At 35.7% G+C, this 22,500-nt stretch overlaps 1 protein-coding gene across 1 annotated transcript in view; it reads left to right on the top strand.

The window, feature by feature from the left end:
* Window positions 1-22,500, top strand: part of FOXP2 (forkhead box P2) — a 541,506-nt gene that overhangs the window by 514,235 nt on the left and 4,771 nt on the right. Inside the window, exon 19 of the mRNA XM_032401732.1 lies at window positions 526-689. Within this exon, the coding sequence (XP_032257623.1) occupies window positions 526-689 (164 nt within the window). The remainder of the gene's footprint in view (window positions 1-525; window positions 690-22,500) is intronic.

Below are 22,500 nucleotides of genomic sequence, written 5' to 3'. Positions count from 1 at the left end.
ATGCTAGATTGATAGAAGCTTTTGCAAATGCATGTGGCTATGCATTAATATTTATCCAGGCTGTCATAAATGATTTCACATCATAGTGTTGGGGAACATGGTGCTTGTGGCAAAAACTTTAAAGTTTAATTATAATATATAATTTTTATGCAGAGGAGGCAAATGTCAGGACTTCTTTATTTTGAGCTAAGTCCTGGTCATTTTTAAAAAGCAGAGCGACTGCTTCTGTGTTGGGGTTTTTCACTCCGTGGGAGAATACAGCAGTTCCTTATGTGAAAGGCTGAAACACGAGTGAAAAAGTTTGCCGGGTGAGCTTGTGTTTACGCTTTTGCATCACACTTAATTTTCTTGATGTCTCTGCCGCAAGCTGCCCGTTCGGAAACTTCGTCCGCCCCGTACATTTTCTTTAAATGCTTCTAAAACATCCACACTGTGATCCGAACCCACTCAAAAGAAGATCTGTCTCTAAAGAAATATTTTAAAGGGCATTTCCGAAGTTGTTTTACACCTTCTTCATTTCACTAGGCTGCCTTGGCAGAGAGCAGTTTACCTTTGCTTAGTAACCCGGGACTGATCAATAACGCGTCCAGTGGCCTGCTGCAGGCTGTCCACGAAGACCTCAATGGCTCCCTGGACCACATCGACAGCAACGGGAACAGTAGTCCAGGCTGCTCGCCGCAGCCGCACATGTAAGTGGGTTAGCAGGCCCAGCGACGGGAAGGGCCCGTACGCATATGCTTCTAACATTTGGTATTCTTCTGAAGTTTCTAGTGGTATATAAGTCCAAAATACAATTTTAAGTGGAGTTAAATTGCCCCATGTTCATGATATGAGAAAGTGTATCAAAGTCAGTTTTAATGCATCTTGTAGATTCTCTCCAGTGTCCCATAATTACTGTACCAGCAGGTTTCTACAAATTCTTAGTACTACTGACATTCTCTTGGGGGTAGAGCAGTGTCTAAGATGAGTCTACATCTTAGGGGTCATTATCACAGTTTGGTTTGTATGGTGCAATAAAAATATTCATGATGGAATAAGTTGTCGTAATTTTTACTACTATTACAGGTCTCTAAACCATTTATGAACTGTAGTCAAGAGATTGCCCGTTTTTATAAACCGTAAAATGCAAAGTTTAACTGTTACCCACAGTTTACATAGAAGCTAGTAAAGTGTAACTTTTTGCCTGTCTTATAAATCAGTGTAATTACATATTCAACTTTAATTACTGGTGCGTCTGTATTGGCAAGGTTTATATGTTATATTTTATGCAAGACTACGATTCCTATTAATATTTAGCAGCTAACTATATCATTAATTACTCTAAAATCTTTCCCCTACCATCTTTTTAATGGAGCTGAGAGAGTAGATGTATTAAAAATTGATGTATTGTGGATTTCAGAAATGTGTATGACACTTTAAAAAATGCCTGGCCTTGTTCCATAGGCCAAGCATATCAGTTTCTTGTTTACTAAAAAGTATTGACCCTGGTAGAACTTAGAATGCAGGGGAAAAAAATTATAATCTGAATAATGAAGCATATATACCAGCCATCCAGTTGTTAGGATGAGTCGACACTTTATGTCCATACTTCCTGGAGTTAAACATCATATACTTCTAATTTCAAGTTATTGAGGTAAGAATAGTACCTTCTCTCATTTTTATATTTTCTTCCCCATCTCTGCATTAAAGATCTAGTCAAAGACCTGAATGAGAAATGTGGTCTTTATATGTGCCTATTTCCATCTGACCTTTCCTAGGATATTATTTTTGTTGACTTTTTAAACATCTTATTCTATTTGACATATTAATGTCTTTAAGATCATGCACTTAATTGCTTTATAGCACTTTTACTCTGTCACCTTTGCAAAAAACACACCGTCAACATTAATGTGTTTTATCAGGTTCCAAACCATTACTTTTTCAAAATGGAAAAATTTGTCTTTTGGAAGTGTCTTTAGATGTATTAAATAATACAAAAGAAGTAATAAAACTGGAAGTAGAAAGAACATGAATATATGCTCTTGAGAGTAGCAATACTCTAAAACAAGGAAAGTGAGCAATCAGACAAAAGTTTTTATACCTCTGCTTTATCCTATCAGCCAGGCAGTGGGTAGCTTGAGGCCTTTTACTTTTAGCAGTTCTCCTGAGTATGCTGGTGCTCGCTCTCTGTGTAAAATGCTAAAATAATAAAACTTTAAAGAGCAAACAAGAGTCAGATCCTGTTTTCCCCCTTTTAAAAAAGACCTATTTCAGAAAAATGAAAGACATTCATAATGAAAGTGTTTGAGCTGCTGGTGTAACTCCCTGTTTAGTATGCAGTGGAAAGTGATGGTTGTGTACCATACAGAGAGGGTATGGAACGAAGTGTTTTCTTAAGTGTGAAGTGTCCAGTGATAAGAATATTAAAATAAAAAATTAATGATTCAGTCAAATCATTTGTTAAACATTATATTTTACAACCTGAGATAATAATGGGGCTAAATGATGGCATTGCCAGGTTAGTTGTACTTTTTCATTTGGCAATTGCTATTTTAGATTCTTCATTTTATTATTAATTTAGTTCAGTTAAATGTGAAATACGTCAGTGAAAAGATAGGATGTGTAAAATAATATATAAAAATTATAGATTTAATGCCTGATGGGTTTATAAAGCTAAAATGTTCGTAGTCAACCTATCGTATGTTTTCTGCACTTATGAATTAGTGCATGTGAAAAATATTTATGTGTATTTTCCATAGAGAGATATAAGGGAAGCTTCCCTTGGCTTATTGGAAGTAGATTTCCAATAAGCCAAGGGGAAAAAATTAGAGGAAGACCAAATCGGGTCTTTTCCTAAGTTATACAAATTATAATCAAAATTTTAATTATCTTGCAAAATATTGAATTGTCATTCATTCTTTGAATCTGTTTCTGCTGTCATTAACTTTTTGTATAGTAGACATCAAATATTACTGATGGAATGTCATTTCAGTATTCTGTGTCTTCATCTTTATAGAGTGTTAATATGCTTGTACTTAAAGAATGTTAAGCATTTTATGTACATTATGAGGCAAAGGAAAAATATTATCTGATTCTCTCAATCAAAATTGGGCTGCATATAATTAAATGTACTTCAAAGTACTTTGAAAATTAAACAGAAGTGAAATAATTGTTAGAGAACATTTAAACTGCATGCGTATGGGCGCCTGGGTGGCTCAGTTGGTTAAGCGACTGCCTTCGGCTCAGGTCATGATCCTGGAGTCCCGGGATCGAGTCCCGCATCGGGCTCCCTGCTCAGCAGGGAGTCTGCTTCTCCCTCTGACCCTCCCCCCTCTCATGTGCTCTCTCTCTCTCTTCAAATAAATAAATAAAATCTTAAAAAAAATAAAATAAAATAAACTGCATGCGTATGTGCCCTGAAATGAAGCCGTGGTCCTTGTTGTTTTGGAAGGGAGTAGTTACACTCACGGAAGAGTGAAGGAGAGGCAGAAAGGCCTACTGCTTCCGGTATGTGGGCTCTAGTGACAGATGGTAGGGGTTCCAATCCCAGAGTTAGCACTTAGTAGCTGACTAGGATTCATTTCTTTCCTCAGTTTTCTCAATTGAAAATGAGGTAAGTAATAATAATATCTACCTCATAAGATCCTTTCTTAAAAAAAAAAAAAGATTTAAGATTTTACTCATTTATTTGACAGAGAGAGAGACAGCAAGAGAGGGAACACAGCAGGGGGAGTGGGAGAGGGAGAAGCAGGCTTCCCGGCTGAGCAGGGAGCCCGATGCGGGGCTCTATCCCAGGACCCCGGGATCATGACCTGAGCCAAAGGCAGGCATTTAATGACTGAGCCACCCAGGCGCCCCTACCTCATAAGATTATTTCAGATGAAATGAGTGCCTGGAAGATAATAATTCCTCCCCATGTCCCTCACAGTGCTGTGTACACAGTTATATTACATCTTGTCATACCTCATTGTTACTCTAAATGAAACTAAAAACAATACTAAGATATTTCACATCTTAATGCCTTTCTTAAGGCATTCCATAAATGTGTAGTTAGTTTCCTTGGCCATCCCTTTGCTTTTCCTTTCACCCCCTTATAATTCATGAAGTAAGCCAATCCACAGAAGGAAACAAAACAAGACAGAAATTTATGGTTGGGAGCAGGTTACTCAGAGTCAGCAGAATAAGAGATTTTTGAGGAAAAAAAAAAAAAGATGTTATCCGAGTTTACAGATAATTAACAATCACAACAATGAATAATACCAACCCAGAACAGGAGCTCATGATATATACCTAGAAAACACTGAGTATTAGGTTTGATAGGAACTTAGAATATAAAAAAATAGACTTTAGAATATATGAAGTGGTGGAAATAGACTGGTGAGTGTCTTAAATATCAAGCTGCAGTGTTTGTCTCTGTTGGTATGAAGCCTGGTGATGTTATGAGCTTGAGTTTCACACTGTCAGAGCTATGCTTTAGGAAGAGTAATCTGGAAGTGGGCTGAATGAAACTCACAAATGGTATGATATTCAGGAGTTGGGAGAGACTACAGAGCAGAAGAGAGATAGAGAGAAACTGAGAGCAGAAGATTGATTCTTGTGGTAGGTAGTACCTGACATAAGTACAAGACTGGGCATGGAGAGCAAGGAGTCAATTCAAGAAGTTCTATGGAAAAAAAGACCAGACAAGACAACCCACTGAATGCTGGGGACAAAGAGGAAAATTAGGCAAAATCATAGCAACTTTGGAAGCTCACAAAGAGAAATAGAAGTCACAAGAGGACAGGCTCAAGACGGAAGATGGTATGTTCACCATTTTACTTGTTGAATCCAAGAACATTAAGTATCCTTAGATTCAGGAAACGGAACTTTGTTTAGTCTTTTTACTCAATTCCAAAATGGTAAAATCCAAATCCAAATGGTAACATCGTAGAATATAGATGTATTCCTGGGATTGGTAGAGATGTTTTGAACCTTTAGAAGAGTGGAATAGCTATGGGTTAATGCTTCTTACAAATTATTTTTGGAGAACAGGAGATGTCAAATTATCATCCACATTCTGCAATTTGATGCTCCGTATTTAACACTTTCTCTTCATTCCAAGTTTTACTCTTAGAATGCCCTGAATGAAGGCTTTTGCCAAACTAGTGCATTCATTTTGCCTTCACTACTTGCCTTTCTGCCTTTTCCTTTTCCATCTTTTCATCCTCTTTCTCTCACCTAAATCCTACTTTTCCTTAAGAGCTTGGTCCTATTTTCCCAGGAAGCTCTCCCCAGAAACTGTGCTGTCAGGACCCACACTTTGTTCCACACTCCGGAGAGCTTACTCCCTGTACATTGTCTGCAACTAACACAGCCTGTGTCTGAGCACGTGCGCACTCACACCTACTGCATGCTCACTTTGTAGACGTCCCCAGCTAAAGAAACTCTGTTTTAGACGTATTATAGTACCATACAAAGTAAGTAGTCAGTAACCATATGATGTGAGATAATGACTGTGGGAGATGAATTTATTTGAAATGGTGTGACTCCATGAAGTAATCCCTACAAGAGGAAAATCCAGGATTCTCTTAGAACCCTGAGGAAGAAGGGAGAACAAGGGATTTTTAGGAAGAAGAGATAACTAAATATGATGTTCATCTTTATGTGGGAGCTAATTGATCTTTCTAAATATTGGTAGAGTACACTTGTGAAGTTTTATTTTTTAATTTTAATTATTTAGCTTATATGTATTTTATAACTGTTCAAATTTATCTGAATAGTAAGTAGCAAGCCCCTTCACCTCATTTGTGATTATCTTCCCAGACCTTGTTAAATTTTATTTATCTTGTTGAAGGTGAATTAAAAAGAAAAAAATTTACTGAAATTAATGCATTATTAATCAAATTGAATGTTTAAGGGGATTTTAGCAAAATTAGGAAAGGTTAAAGCCAGGTGGGACAATGTAGATTCTATATACTAAGCTTTTTACACTTGTTTTGAGTCTTTTCAATCAAATAGATTCTTAAAATCTTTATTTTCTACTGCTGTCAAAAGAGTTCTAGAGCCATCATGGTCTGAACAATGTAAAGAAAACTTCCCTTAAAGAGTCTGAGCTGTGGGGCACCAGTGGCTCAGTCAGTTAAGAATCCACCTCTTGGGGGGCGCCTGGGTGGCCCAGTCATCAAGCATCTGCCTTCGGCTCAGGTCATGATCCCAGGGTCCTGGGATCGAGCCCCACATTGGGCTCCCTGCTCTACGGGAAGCCTGCTTCTCCCTCTCCCTCTGCCCCTGCTTGTGTTCCTGCTCTTGCTGTCTCTCTCTTTCTCTCTCTGTCAAATAAATGAATAAAATCTTAAAAAAAAAAAAAAATCCGCGTCTTGATTTTGGCTCAGGTGATGATCTCAGGGTTGTGAGAGATAGAGCCTAGTATCAGGCTCTGTGCTGGCTGTGGAGCCACTCAAGGTCCTCTCTCTCCATCTGCCCTTCCCCACCTCTTCCTTTCTCTAGCTCATTCTAAAAAGAAAAAAAAAAAAAGAATCTGAGTTGTGTATCATTACAATTTTAGGATACTCTTCCCTTATGCACCTCAATGCCAATATTCCCTGTTTATTGACTTCTGAGAGTTCTATAGAATATGGATAAAATTAATTTAGATTCCTATTTTATATCAATATTTGCCTCTTAAAAAGACTACTTACAGAGGATTGATGCTGTGTTCAAGTGGAAATAATTTGAACTTGATCTCTTCTCCAGTGTGTTAAACTTGACTGAAAAGACAAGAAAACATTTAGAGCAGAGCTGGAAGGTGAACTCATACTGGTAGAATCAATCCATTTCCTGTCTCCTTGCAAACCTGAAGCAAAAAGAGAAGTTTAGTGATATACCTACCATATTTAGTTCAACTTGGTTGTTTCTTTTTTTTACTAATCAGTTGTTTCTCCTCGCTCTCAGTAAGTTGGCTCAGATTTGCCTTTCTTCTCTTGAAAAATGTTAAATGAGATCCCTATTTTTATATTTTCAAATTTTGTTTCTAGAGATCAAAATCAATGCTCTTCCTGAACCGGTTTTGTATTGAGGGCTTTAGGCACAAAGCCCTCTATTGTCATGTCATTCCCCTTTCTGATTATTAGAGTCTCCTACTGTTGAGTTTTCAGATCATTTCTTACATGTCATTCCTGAATCCTCTTAGCCCCTATGTCATTTCAAATTTCTACTTGCTAATATTCTATATTAGTTGCAGGTGATTATTATATTTTCTCCCTCTTATTAAAGCAAATATTTGAAGTTTGAGAGTTAATAATCTTCTATATAGAACCAGAATGTTAATATGGTTCATATAAGACTGGAAAATAAATTTGTTTTGTCCTTAGAAGCCAAAACTTTAGAGTAAGGAAATCAAAAGCTGAGGCATCATATAAAAGGAGTAGTGTAGTATTATTTCAGGACTGCAATGGGGATCCCATTAATCTTTTTGATTGAGATGTTGAACACATATTCTATGTGCCCCAGAACTTTCTATACCTCGCATGTCCCAGTCCTCTACAACATGCTTCTCAAGAACCTCAGTTGTTGTATCATTCCAATGCTAAACTTTAGCCTGTCCTGGCAAGAATATTTTGCAACCAAAGACAGCTAAAAGGGACCTCCAGGCTCCCATTTTGTAAAACAATATTGAAAATCTAATATCAATTGTGAATTGTTATGAAGTATAATGAAGATATTCAAATATATACTATTGCCTTTCTTCCTTCTATTCTCTTTGGCTACCTTAAAATTTAAATTGCTCTTCGTAGGCACGTGTAGAACTTGCAGACCCTACCCCTTTAGTTGGTGTTATTTTATATAAAATCCCTACAGACCTTAGATCTCTCTGTGGACAAAAGCATTTAAAATTGGAGTGGCTCTGTATTTCAGAGGAAAGCAGTTGAAAGTGACTGACAACTTGAGCAAGTAGAATGCTCCCTCTCATTGTTTTCATGCCTGTTAAGCCCACACTATTTTTAATGATATTTTGGATCATTAAGAGGCATTATGAAGCTCTAAACATAAAAGCTTTTTTTTCGCCTTGCTTTACATATGCTTTTGCTGATTTTCTAATTTACAACTTTTCAGTCACCTTTAGTTTTTTGGGTTTTTTTTTTTTTTTTTTTTTTTTGGTCCTAACATTTCTGGGTCTCATAATTTTCATTCTGATTTAATTCCATTTTTATTTAATCTCTGAACTTTTCATTAACTTTGCTAGTTAGCTTTGAGATCTCTTTCCAAAGTGATTGTACAGAATGTATGATTATGCCAGCTCTTTATCATCTCATCTTTTTTTTTTTTTTTCGAGGGCTACAAGTGTGGCTCAGTGGATGCTGTTCTTTTTAACATTATTCCGGTCCCCATATGTGGCACTTACAACTCATTCTAGTTCCTCTTAATAAAAAGATCCTCCCAGAGGTACAGTGCCTTCAGCTAAAAGGTGTTGTATCCCTACCGTGCCAATTGTGGAAATTTATGGGTTCCTATAGGGTTTTGAAGGATTTTTATAGAACTCTACAGATGCTATCTGACATCCATGGTATGAATCCCCACCATTTAGGCAAAGTGTGTCAGAAAACTTTTAGCTGACAGCATTGTAGCTTACTGCTTCTGTTTCATATCTAAAGAAGATACTTTGTTAGAAGGTACATCTTCATTTGCACTAACACTAGTTGAGCCTTAGAAATTTCCTTTCTCTAAGGGTCAAAATGTCATTGACTGAATTGCTAAAAAATGAATATTGCTATTCAGTATTAATTTCTTCCTACTTCTACTGCCAGGGAAAAAGGAAATTTTTTACATACCCATATGGTATTTTAACTTCAGCTTTTGACCTCGGGCTTGGGAAGTAGATGTATATTTGGTGACTATAGGCATTTTATGACTAAAGGTGTTTATCGTGTAAAGTCAACTATCATTTCAGAATATTACTTAATGTGAAGTTGCTTTCCATGGTAAAAAATTATATTTTAATATATGTTAAAATTATATGTATTTTAACTACTTTGGCAGAATTTAAAATCGATCATTAACATAAATACCACAATATACTTGAATAGTTTGGCACCAAAAAAATACAGTTTAAAACATTATCTCAGGGTTTCTACCTTCCATATGCAGTTTTCATCATTAGGATAGAATTCAAGAATTTGTATAAGCAACAAATGACCAAATAGTTTAATATAGCTAGTGGAAACTAACGTTCTTTAGTTTGTTCAACATTATCTTAATCTCTGAAGACTAAAAATGGAGTAGCATCATCAAAACAGTTAAAAGTCAGGAGCAAAAGTATTCATTGGTCACACGTTACCTTACTATAGAAAAATTTACATTCGCAACATTAAATCTAAGATCCTTTTGCTAATTAGCGGGTCAAAAAAAGGACAAAACATATTAGATTTAGAATAAGAGGTAAATATTGGTTTTACTCCCTATTTCAATCTCATGTTTAGAACTAACAGAGCATAATTTAGCATAAGTTCAGGAGAAAACTGAACATTGAGTCAGTCCCCAGTTTAATTTGAGCAAAGGAATAGTTTCAGCAGAGCAACTGGTCTCCCAGATTTGACAGACCTAATGGCATGAACCATACATGTAATCCCGGTGGAGAGCCATCTCTGTAAAAATATCCGGGAGGTAGCTCCAGCAAGAGCTAGCAGCGGATGGGCAGTATCCCATCAGGCCATTTGGCAAAGGGAAATAGACAGCAGTCCAGAAAAACGGGTGAGCCACATCAGGAAGAGCTAGCCACAGCCAGAGGACCCAGTTATAGGACTTTGAGGGCAAGGTCTTCAAGGACCCAGAACCCAAGTTATCAAAGAGGGAATTGGAGCCGAACAGGGACATACGTTTTTTATACCCTCAACCCTCATAACATCCTGACAGTTTTGACTGAAACTTAGTCCAAGAAACAAGGCAAAAACACAAGTCTTGGATGAATGATTTAAAGGAGTTCTGGAGCAGCCCCAAAGCTGACTTAGTGGCTGAGTGTCAAGATATAATTTAGACTTTTTTTTATTTCACTGGCCAGCAGATTAGAAATGTAAAGGTCCTTAGCTCCATAGCCAGATGTTTGTTGAAAGTTTCCATTTATGAAACACAAAATGGAATAGTACCAATTGTATCTCAACAGGCAACTAGTGTGATTCTGAGATTGGGCAAAATCTATTTGTGCTCATCAAGGATCAAAGTAATTACATCTGTATTTTCATTTTATTATAGCTGTTTGGGTCACATCTATTACTGTTATCAATCAAGGAGAATGATAAGTCATAATGAATTTTGTTGTTATGTTTTTTCAAGAGCACTGCAGCAAAACTATCTGAAATCATTTGGGAGTGAGCCTTCAAATCATGTAAAATCCAGTTTCTTTAAACAATGTTGCATAAATTTGAATAAATTTCAATATACTACTGAAGGTAAGGGCAAGAAATCTTAGAGAAATTTTGATATACATATATATGCATGCAATTTATAAAATTATGTTTTATTAACCTTAATCCACCTTTTTGTTATATTTCTTAGAACTTCTATTGACTTTAAATGGAACTTTGGAACTCCATCTCAGGGTCAGACCTATTGGGATGTGGGATAGAATTATAAACTGCATCCTTAAGACTGGCAATGTATCTTAGAAGAAAAACTTTTATTATAATCATCTGGAAATAATATTCCTTTGCAGTCAAACACTAAATGGCTGTGGTTTTTTAGGTGACAGATTAAGGGAGATATAAGATTTATTAAATATATTAGGATTAAAGTTGTATTCTGACCTTAAGATGAAAAATTAAAATTTATTTGTCTGTTTATCTTTAGCTGAGGCAAAAAGGTATAGGGAATTGAGTAGGGCATTTTCTAATTATATTCTGAATAAAAGAAACAATACAAGGTATATATGGAATGAGGAATCATTTGTTCACTTCACTCCAATTTTTCTATCCCCCTCTTAAGGGATACACATTTCTGGGAGGAGGAATATTTTTCTTTTCATCAAGAGATAAGCAGAATTTTTATCCATTGAAATGGGGTAATACTGGAGTAGTAGTTCTGAGTACTGTTCTAATGACAGCTATGTGTAGATCCATTCAAATCAAAATAAAGATAATTCAGTCAACGGTAAATTTTTGTGATAAATGTTATTTTAGTTTACAAAAGAGAGAATCTCGAAAAATAATAAACTGGAAAAAAATTGAGACATACTAATAAAGATCTGTTTTATAATTCCTTAATTAATAGTGAATTTATCATATCTAGTTGTTTTAATTATATGGACTTCTTACTGACTTTTGTAAATAAGAGAATTAAATATTTCTCTAATATGTGCTTAATTTAGAATATAATATCTATATTTTACTGGAAGAAGTCAGCATTATCATTTCAAATGAATAAGATCTTAAGTAAAATTAAGTAAACAATTTCTTAACGACAGTGTAACTTCGTGATTTAATTACTCACATTAGCCTAAGATCATCTCTCATTTTAAGAAGTACTAAGAAAATGTTTTTAAAAACAGACTTTTCCTTTTAAAACTTTAGTGTTATTTATTAGCTTATTTCTTTGATATATTAAACTAAAATACTTCCCACACAAAATATTACAAATGTTTAAGAGTTACTAATGTTTAAGAAACATGAATTGTTTCTCATTTCAACATGACTTTATACAAATGGAGATAACTAAACTTGTAATTTTTATAAGTCTACCCTTAAATTCCAAATATAATTATATCATTTCCTTGTGTATGTACTAGAAGGAAATGAGTAAAATTGAATTTCCCTAATCTCCATTTTTCATATGCTTTCTAAATGAACATCGATTATTTTGCCAGTTTTCCTGTAAAACTTCTTCTTTGGGGAAAAAAACCCAACTTTTTAAAAATTACTTGTTTGATGTGATTGTCTCTACTAAGATATTAGTTAATAGTAAGTTAGCTACTCAAAAATAACAAAACCAAAAATTGAGTCTCATGAAACTACAACTTTCCATCTTAATAAAGGATTTGTGCTTCTGTTTTGGAATTCATTTTATATCTGCAAAACAAGGATATTTATGTAGTAAGCATGAGGGCTGTGCCATTAGCAAATACAAACTAATTGAATCAAATTTTATTAAAGCACATATAAAATGAATAGTTAAAGCGCTAATCTTATACTTTGATTTTTTTATAATGCTTACCTACTAGTGGTTATCATTATTAATGCAACAGTTCTGTGCCAAGAACTAACTAGACTTGGTAGATAGTTAAAAGAAAATCCCATCTTATACAGGTATTTCCTTTTAATTAGAAAAATTTTGATGTTGTTTTGTGAAACAGTCAAATCCTGTGCAGATCAATGGACAGCATTAGTCTATAGCAATAATCAGTGTACACGGGTATTTCTCAATGTCATGAATCAACAATTAGGACATAATGATAAGTAAGAGATAAAGAATTTGTATGACTATAAATATTTTCTGTTGGACTTAGTCAGTGCATCCCATATAAGTTAAAGATATCCAAACTAAATCAAGTAGAAGTAAAGCATGGTTAAGGACTATACATATTTCAATATATTCAGTATGTTTCTCAAAGTAACTGCAAATATAAGTTCATTTCACTGGGTAAAGATTGCTATATTGGGTCAAATAAAATCAATTTCCATAGTGAAATTGAAGCATTAGGGCCCTAACACTATTTCTGAGAATAGGTTTTTTACTATTATCCTGGGAGTAACATTTTTTTGTAGTAAAGACCCATAGTCACTGATGGAAGCATGTTTTATCCTTCTGGTGTGCTAGGGCAGGGGGAGAGGTTAAAAATATTCTTATAAGATTTTTAAAAGGTATATTATATCTCTTTGTAAAAAAAAGTTTATTACTCTTTTCGGTAGGTACACTGTATGAAATGTATTAAAGTTTTTCTGAAATAACTAGGATTACCTAAAGAAAAGATACAAGGGAATCTCTTATAATGAGTAAAACACAAAAACAATTTTAATCTACTCTTATATTTAGTTTTGACTTGTAAATGTTTGATAAAATTAACTTTACGTTTCCTGAAATTGCCTGTATTGAAGATATGATCCGTTAATTGCAAATTTTTTTCACAGCATTTGTTGATATCTACCATAACATTTAAGACTTTAAGATTAAAGATTTTATCATTAGCTTCATGGTGTTAGTAAATATTGTATTTCTGAAAGCCTCAATCAAGTTGACATTATGTCACTGAGTTTTTCTCATAAATAATGACACTGTAAATATTTTAATTGTCACATCTGATAATAGCTAAATAAGGACACTCGATTCTACAGCCTAACATCTATTTACTTAAATACGTTTTGAATGTCTCAGTTTAAGAGAACTTTATTCACAGTACTTCCTTATTCTAAGAACAAAACGAAACCCAGAAACAGTTTATCAGACCTTTTACTTAATCTTGAGGAAGGAGCAAATGAAGACAATTTACATTCCTTTAGGGAATATACTGTGTGACCACAATCTAAAAAGATAAACTTCCCCATTATAATTTGACTCTTTGCTTTAGGGTGTAGGCAAACATTGACATTTCTTCTGCCTTTCATTGGTGCCTTGGGTACTAACAAATTTCACAACTGAAGAAGCAACACATTTCTTTAGGCACCGAATCAGTCTGTTAATGTAGTTAGTCCTCTGTTTGTGTTTTCGGGGTGTACCACTACTGAGGATAGGCTGTCAAGCTGGAAGATTAGAGTATAAAAATCAGTTGCTACTTTGCATTTCCTTCTGCTAGAGGCTTGGCTGGTTGCATAGAACAGAGATGAGTTTCATTCATTTAAGTTGAACAAACATTTAATGAGCAACTATTATGTGCTAAAAACCTGGCAGATGGTCTGCATCCACAAAGAGGTAAAATTCGAATAGAGGGGTGGATATGCACATAGGTAGTATGAGAGACCAAGTAAAGGAAGGAAGAGCCCTACAACCAAATTGTAAATTCAAAGCCTTATGTGTAGGCACACGGAGACTGAGAAAAGGCTTTGTGGGGGTTGTAGCTTTGGGTTAGGCTTAACAGGAAGTAGATTTTTAGGGTGAACTTCATGAAATTATTGCTATTCGGCAGGTTTTGCTTGCAAAAATAGTAATCAGATTTTTCAACCTAATATTAAGCAGAGATGAGGAAAGAGAGGATAAGTGCAAAGGATTTGAGGATTACGAGCAAAGGTGACTGAGGTATAAGTCATGGGTCTCATTCAGAGAACAGGTAATAACTCCTCTGCCTGCCTAGAGGGGTATCCCTGCAGGAAGAGACTGGACAGGGACTGGGAGCCCTATCTTACAATTCACTAGTCTCCAAGCTAATGGTAGGGTAGGGACATTTCAAAAATTCACCAATTATTTGGAGATTCTTAGCAAAACCCTCACGGGTATATGTTATCTACTTTTAGAAAAAGGCTTACCTCCTTTTTTGTTGTTGTTACTAATCTCTGGAAATACTAGATTTTTTGGACTTGAGAAAGTAGCCATACTTTATGCCCTTTTCCTTCAATATTCCGTTTTAAAATACATTTTTCTTTTTTTTTTTTAAGTTTTTGTTTAAATTCCAGTTAGTTAACATACGGTGTAAGATTAGTTTCAGGTGTACAATTTAGTGATCACCTCTTCCATACAACATCTGGTGCTCATCGCAACAAGTGCCCTCCTTAATCCCCATCACTTACTTAACCCATCTCCCCACCCACCTCCCCTCTGGTAACCATCAGTTTGTCCTCCATAGTTATGAGTCTGTTTCTTGGTTTGCATTTCTCTCTCTTTTTTCCCCTTTGCTCATTTGTTTTGTTTCTTAAATTCTACATATGAGTGTGAAATCATACGGTATTGGTCTTTCTCTGACTGACTTACTTCACTTAGTGTAATACTCTCTAGCTTCATCCATGTCATTGCAAATGGCAAGATTTTATTCTTTCTTATGGCCGAGTAATATTCCATTGTACATACATACCACTTCTTCTGTATCCATTCATCAGTCTGTGGACACTTGGGCTGTTTCCATAATTTGGCTAATGTAGATAATGCTGCTATAAACATTGGGGTGCGTGTATCCCTTCAAATTAGTATTTTTGTATTCTTTGGGTAAATATCTAATAGTGCAATTGCTGGGTCATAGGATAGTTCTATTTTTAACTTTTTGAGGAACCTCCATATTGTTTTCCAGAGTGGCAACCCCAGTTTGCATTTCCACCAACAGTGTAAGAGGGTTCCCCTTTCTCTGCATCCTCACCAACACCTGTTACTTCTTGTATTGTTGATTTTAGCCATTCTGACAGGTGTGAGGTGATAACTCATTGTAGTTGTGATTTGTATTTTTTTGATAATGAGTGATATTGAGCATCTTTTTGTGTGTCTGTTGGCCATCTGGATGTCTTCTTTAGAGAAATGTCTGTTCATGTCTTCTGCTCATTTTTTATTTGGATTATTCATTTTTGGGGTGTTAAGTCTTACAAGTTCTTTATACATTTTGGATACTAATCCTTTATCAAATATGTCATTTTCAAGTATCTTCTCCCATTCCATGGGTTGACTTTTAGTTTTATTGATTGTCTCCTTTGCTGTGCAGAAGCTTTTTATTTTGATGAAGCCTGTAAAATGACATAAGAACACAGACTAAAGATTAAAAATAAATCAAATTTCTTGATACCAAGTGTCAACAGCCTATGTGAGTTTTTGTGGTCGTTGCTGCTATTGGCATCTTAATCACAAAGAGGACAATAGAGTTTTATTTACAATATCTTCCTGTCTTCCACTTTCTAACATCCAAGCTTTGTGGGATCAACTTCTCCTCTTCCTTGAGCAATTAAAACAACAAATATAAAGATTTATCAAAATTGCATATGAGTTATGAACAGTCATCATCTCTTTTAATTTTTAGAATTTTTCACATAGATTTAGACCCTTCTAGCTCCACGGTAGAGCTTATGAGGGAACTATTTCACGTATGTATAAATTTAGGAGCAATGGATGCAAAGCCTTTTTACTCCATGACCTATAGCCTAAATTCTTCACTTCTCTCCACTGTTTCTAATCCCTCCACCTTAGCCCTGACCATCATTACCTTATTACACTGTTTTAGTGACCTCCTAACTGGTAATCCTATGTCCAGTGTCCTACCCTCAGTCTAGGCTTTGTAAGTTAATCCTCCAAAAACTCTTCTATCTTTTCACTGCCAGGCTCAGAAACCATCAATAGCCCTTCAGCTGGCAGAGAATAAATTTTAAACTCCATAAAATGCAACTCAAGGGCCCTTCACCATCTGACCTTGTTCTGCTTTTTAACATATTTCTTTATTACCAACCCTCCTTTCTCCATGGCCTCTGCACACTTTCAGGGTTCCCACAACACATTTAAGATTATCCATTTTCCCCATTTCCACTCAGAAGGCTCTTTGCCTTGTCTCTGCATTATGAACATTTTCACATATTTCAAAGCCTACCTGAAATGACACCTCCCTCCTTCATAAAGCACTCACTGATTGCATTGCCAGGGTTTACCTCCCCTCTTTCTTAACACTTTGTCGATCACATCCTGTCTGTTATCAAAGTTACTTGTGTATACATTGTACTTCCTCTGCAGCACTGGAAACTCTATGAAAACCCTTGTCCATATCAGCCCCTAGCCCAGTGGTTTGCACATCATGTCTATTGAACTGATTTCTTTTCACTTCTAACAAGAAGTAACTTTTATCCTTCTAGGAGTACTTCCGTTTCATTTATTGGCTTTGTACCTCTCTGTCAGGGAATAATAACAGACTTTCTGTCTCTCCAGCACTAAATACTTTCCCTCCAATTATCTAAAGAAATTCCAAATAGCATTCGAATTCTCCCAAGTGTAAATTATCTTAAATTAGGAGGTGGGTATGCCTTCTTTAAGCAAGAAATGTAAGTCCCTGCTTTTCTGTAGTAAATAGGATGTAGTGGACTAAACAGAGTAGCTGAATTATAAATCTTCTATTTTGTGGAAAGAAGAGCTTTTAAACCATTCACGATGAATTTCTAGATTCTGGTTGGAAAGCATATCCGCTATTTACCAAGTGGATCATTTGCTTTAAAATCAAAGATAAACTTCCTTCCAAATCCACTTAAAGAAATACAACATATTTATCAGGTTAAGAACTGCTAACGTTTACCTTCTGTCTGCATCCGTCTGTGCCAAAGGTTTGTCCTCCTTAGTCTGTACTAATACAGATGCCTGGCTTGTGTTAGGTGCCCAGTAAGTAAATAAATGGCTGGCAAAACCATCCAATCTGGACTTCGTAGACGCCGTCCTTAAGATATGTTAAACGTAAGTCTCTTTATTGTCCTTTATTCAAGATCTCATGAGGAAGACAATAAAAATCAGTGACTCTACTAGTTTTTTCTTTCTTTATGTCCTTAAGCTAAAAATAAAAAATAAAGCTAAGTCTTTGATGTTTCAAATGTCTATCATCTGTTTTATTCCTGGAAAACTGATTTTGTTTGTTTGAAGTAGCTTCTACTTTACTTATTATTAAGGACGCAGTTTAATCTGTAAGACACCTCAAGTCATCACTGAAGGAAGCAGTGCATAAATTTCAAATCAGTGGGGGGAAGAATGGCATGATGAATATCCCAACCATCTTCAAACCCAGAAAGAGTTATCACCAGAATAGTCAAGGATTTCTCTCTTTTGTCCATCTGAGCTTTCTCTTACTTTGTTATCTTAAAAGAATTCCACTAAGAGTATAGATGCTTTGAGATTCTTCTTAGAGGCAGATAATCTCTCCCAGCTGTTAATTCCTCCCATCTCACTTAATTGCTCCTTCTCTTAGTACACTTACGATGGGCCATCTTGTAGTTATTTGAGTACATATTTCTTCCGTATTAGACCGAAAGTTCTTTCATAGATATTTAATGCCCCCACAGTGCCTTATATATAGAAGGTACTCAATAAACTTTTGTTAAATTAATTATTGGCATTAAGAGATAATAGTTACATGTTATTGGCTTCTGTCAAAGCAGAATTGATGCTCTTTACATTATTACAGACACAGGGGACTTGGCTTAATCCACAGCACAAAGGAATTTCGGGCAGAAAAAATTTCTTCCTAACAGGTGTACGTATATTGCTAGATCTCTGAGAATTTCCACTTTTTAGTCAGCTTTGAGTTCATCTGTTTAAGGTTTCTCCAGCGAAACATATATAATCAGACTTCATAAGCCCTCCTGTGCACAGCACATGTGATGCAGGCGGGGACCATTCAATGCATGCATGTTAATGGTTTAGCAACAAGCTAATGATGAGGCCTGGGATGGATGACTGAGGAGAGTGAGTGTAGGAGCTCTATGTACAGAGCTTTGCAATGATGGCCCTTCTACTTTGAAATTTGCTTTCCTCTGTTGATCTGAAAAGGATCCAAGATTTGGGGCACCTGGGGGGCATAGTCGGTTATGCATTCGACTCCTGATTTCAGCTCAGGTCATGATCTCAGGCTCAGGCTACTGAGCTCCGTGTCAGGCTCCACATTCAGCACGGAGTCTGCTCCTCCCTCTCCCTCTGCTCCTCACCCTGCTTGCACGCTCACGCTCTCTTGCTCTCTGTCAAATAAATAAATAAAATCTTTAACAAATATTAAAAAATAAAAATGATCCAAGATATGACATGAGCTTTTGGCTTAGTGTTTTAGTGTTCAGGAAATTATTTGTAAATAATTCTTTGCAATAATTATAGAACTATGTTGTGTTATTTTGTTCCCTTGATTTTATTACCTTAAATGTACTTTTAAGGAAGGGCAGCTGTTATTAGGATTACTTTAATAACCCTAATGTCTGGCATCTGATATGTGGGGCACATATATCATTCTTTTATGACTTTTCTGATACAGTAATAAAAATCTCAATTTGGGAGAAGGGCTAAAATATTTTTAGAGCTAATTAAGCTCATACAGTGTTTAAAAATTAATTCATGTATTTATACCATATCTTTTCCCAAAAAAGTATTTAAGGTTGTCATTGTATCATGACTGTGTCTAACATTTATTGATCGCTTATGACCCAGGCACTGTGCCAACTGGTTTGCATATATAAAAAATCCTTTAATCCTCATAACAACTGTATAAAATAGGTACTTTCTTATTTCTCCTTTATGGGTAAAGAAAAGGAGGTACAGAGACATTAAATAACTTCCCCAAGGTCACATAGCTAGGAAGTAAGGGAGCCAGGATTCAAACCCAAACGTTTTATCCTCAAAGCCCACTATATTATTAACCATTTAACCACTGCTGCATGACCAAAGGTTATAAATGAGGTACCTACACTGTTCAGTATTACTTTATACTATACTTATAAGATAATCAAAATACTAAGTACCTAAAATTTGTTATATTAAATTACACCCTGGATAATTAAAAACTGTAAAATAATTTCACTGGAGAAGGGGATACAGAGGGAAGAACTGGTGAGCACTGAGCAGAGAGGGTGTTTCTTTAAAAGGATTCCTGTATTTTATTTGAATTGTCAGAGGTTTTTCTATGGTGGAGGGGAGCATTTTTCCTAAAAGAATTCTTATCCTGTAGTGATGTTCACACATTAGGTACCTTAAAGAAGTGAACATTACAGAAATAGCTACCTTTTTTTTCCAGAAATAAATTAAATGAGGGACGCCTGGGTGGCTCAGTCAGTTAAGTGTCTGCCTTCAGCTCAGGTCATGATCTCAGGATCCTGGGATCGAGTCCCGCATCGGACTCCTTCCTCAGCAGGGAGCCTGCTTCTCCCTCTGCCTGCCGCTCCCCCTGCTTGTGCTCTCTCTCTCTCTCTGACAAAGAAATAAATAAAATCTTTAAAAAAAAAGAAATTAAAGGACCCTCATATCTGTAATGGGGGCAAGAAGGGAAAGATATTGCTAATGGCCACAGAAGAGACTAATTTCCCATTTGTCCTGCAATCCACCAAAGACATGTGGTCTCCTGGTGTTTGATTTCCCTTCAGTTGTCACACAACAGAATGAATGGAAGCATGGAGCTCTCTGAGATCCAAAAATGAGAAACTTCATATGAGTAGTGGTAATCATGATCAAATTTTACTTTTCATTGAAAAGGATTCCATCCATTTATAGGCATAGGTCCTGTAACTTTCAAGCAGTTTTGTTCTCAGAGATGCTTAACCTCTCTTCTCACTTTTTATTTCTTTCTTAGACATTAGATTGGTAGCAATCAGTATTTTAAAAATTGAGCATTAATAATTATTGGCTTTGATTTTACTTTATTTTAGTAAGTTAGCAGCCTAATACTGTAACCTTAAGGGAAAATTTTATTTACATGTTTCCCAGGTCTCATACCTTGTTTGTGAACTAATTCTGGATGGAAAGGAGTCCAAGAATACTTAATTACAGGAAGAAATTTTCCCTTTTCCTCTCTCTCTCTCTCTCTCTCTTTTTTAGTGGGCTCCACACCCACTGTGGGGCTTGAACTCATGACCTTGAGATCAAGAGTTGCATGTTCCATGGACTGAGCCAGCCAGGCATCCCAAAATTTTATCTTTTAGGAGTAGTGCAAATGAAACTCTTAGTGACTTGTTGGCACATCATTTATTTGATCAACACGTATTTACTAGGTACTTGCTATGTGCATAGCTCTCCTGGTCTGTGAAGTTCATAGCCTCGTTGGCAAGACTTGGTACAGCCACCACTAGAAAGAGTTACAGTGCACCTGATTAAGGCAAAATGGGATAGCAGGAATAACAAGGTTCCAAGAAACATTCCAGAGGCCAGCATGTGCACTAGTCCTAGCTCTACCTATACTTACAACACTTGGAAAGTGACTTCGTTTCTAATCTATGCAATGGGAGCATTAAAAAAATTATGTTTGATATAGTCTTAGGATTCAAAGATTCTGTAGTTTTGAGCATCAGAATGATTAACAAAAAAAAAATGCTTTGGAGGGGCCAAGTGGGAGATCAGTGCAAACTGGACGGTCAAACAAAGTCTTCAGTAGATAAAAGTTGGTCTTTAAACAGTAGACAGGTTGTGAGTGGGTAAAACATGGAACTGAATGGAATTTCGGGTTCTGTGTACACACAGAGGTTTGAGGATGGTGCCTAGACAAAGTTAGCATGCAAAGTGACTTGGAGTAGGAACTAAGCATGATTTTTAAAGATGATATTTGGCGTCTGGAATAGAGGTTATTATTCAGAAATGCTGTTGTTCATAGGTCAGTTGAGTCCTACCTACTGAGAATGACTGAGAGCTTTTGGCTTAATCCTATCTCATCCTCTGAGTCTCAGTTCACACAGATTTGTGTACAAGGCAGTGACATAATGAAATAAATACTCCTTGCGTATTAAAATCCTTCAAAAATGCAATGGAATATACCTTCATAGCTATCCTTTTTCAGAAATTATCTCTTTATGTTTGTGTTTTAAAAATACATCGTGTTTGCTGTTCTTCTTTATTCCAAAACTTGAGACTTTCCCACAGGTTCTTTATTCAATTAAAATCCAGCCCAGAAAAGTAAACCCCAAAGAATCAGATACTCATGATATGGCAGCACTCCAGCTGAGGGGCCAGTGAGAGTGGAGAAATGTATTAGGAAACAGAGTCAGAGTAGAGAGACCACTTAGGTCTTCTCAGCACCCTGATCATCAAGACACACCAACTACATAAGAGGTCACATCTTTGACTAAAATATAGGATGCCCAAAATAATATTAATTGACTTGAGGGTAATCCCATTGAACAGTGCTAGATATCTGTGTGTATCTTGCCAGCTACTAAGTATCTGTTTAGAAATATTCAGCTATTTAAGCTTGAAAGTTTTGAATATTCATAGGTCATTTATGAGACCTAATTGGAAAAAGGTGCTATTATATTAACCTTAGAGTTTATTCTAATTATTTCCAGTACTTAGAGTTTAGCATTTACTAAAATGTTCTGAATCCCAGATTGAACCTGGAAAATCTAAAATTATAAATTCAACTTATAATGATTATTAAATCAAAACGTCATTTTTAATAAAAGTCATTAAACGAATATGAACTTTCACAAGTAATCTTATTAGAAGATTTCATTTGTATATTTTAGAGGGTACTTTGGGAATATTAACATTAGATTTAATAAGTGTTTAAAATTCTGGATGTGTCTATGTGATACCATAATAACGAATTGGTTTATCAGTCATTCTACTCAAACTATTGGCTAGTTCAGTGAAACATTTAATCAAAGTAGTTGTTGAATTCATTTGGTAGATTTTTTTTTTTTAGTCAGAATAATTGGGTTTGTCTTTAAAATGATCCTCATAAACCGGTTTTATGATTTCAGGCTTTTACTCTCCTGAAATCATCTATGGGTACCCGCGAGCACGTATTATAATACATAGATTCCCCACTGTCACCTCCATGGTGCACCTTATCCTGATTGCATGTTTCTGATTTTCTAATCGACTATGTAACTATTCATTAGGAACAAATAGTTTATTCATTGCATAAAAAAGTATTTACAAATTAGTCGTATGCATATATTAGAAGCCCTACTTTTCGAATTTATACGTAATTCTTTA

Source organism: Phoca vitulina, unplaced genomic scaffold (assembly GCF_004348235.1).
Source record: "Phoca vitulina isolate PV1807 unplaced genomic scaffold, GSC_HSeal_1.0 scaffold4, whole genome shotgun sequence".
NCBI classification, from domain to species: Eukaryota; Metazoa; Chordata; class Mammalia; order Carnivora; family Phocidae; genus Phoca; species Phoca vitulina.
This window is presented reverse-complemented; position numbering and strand designations above follow the sequence as displayed.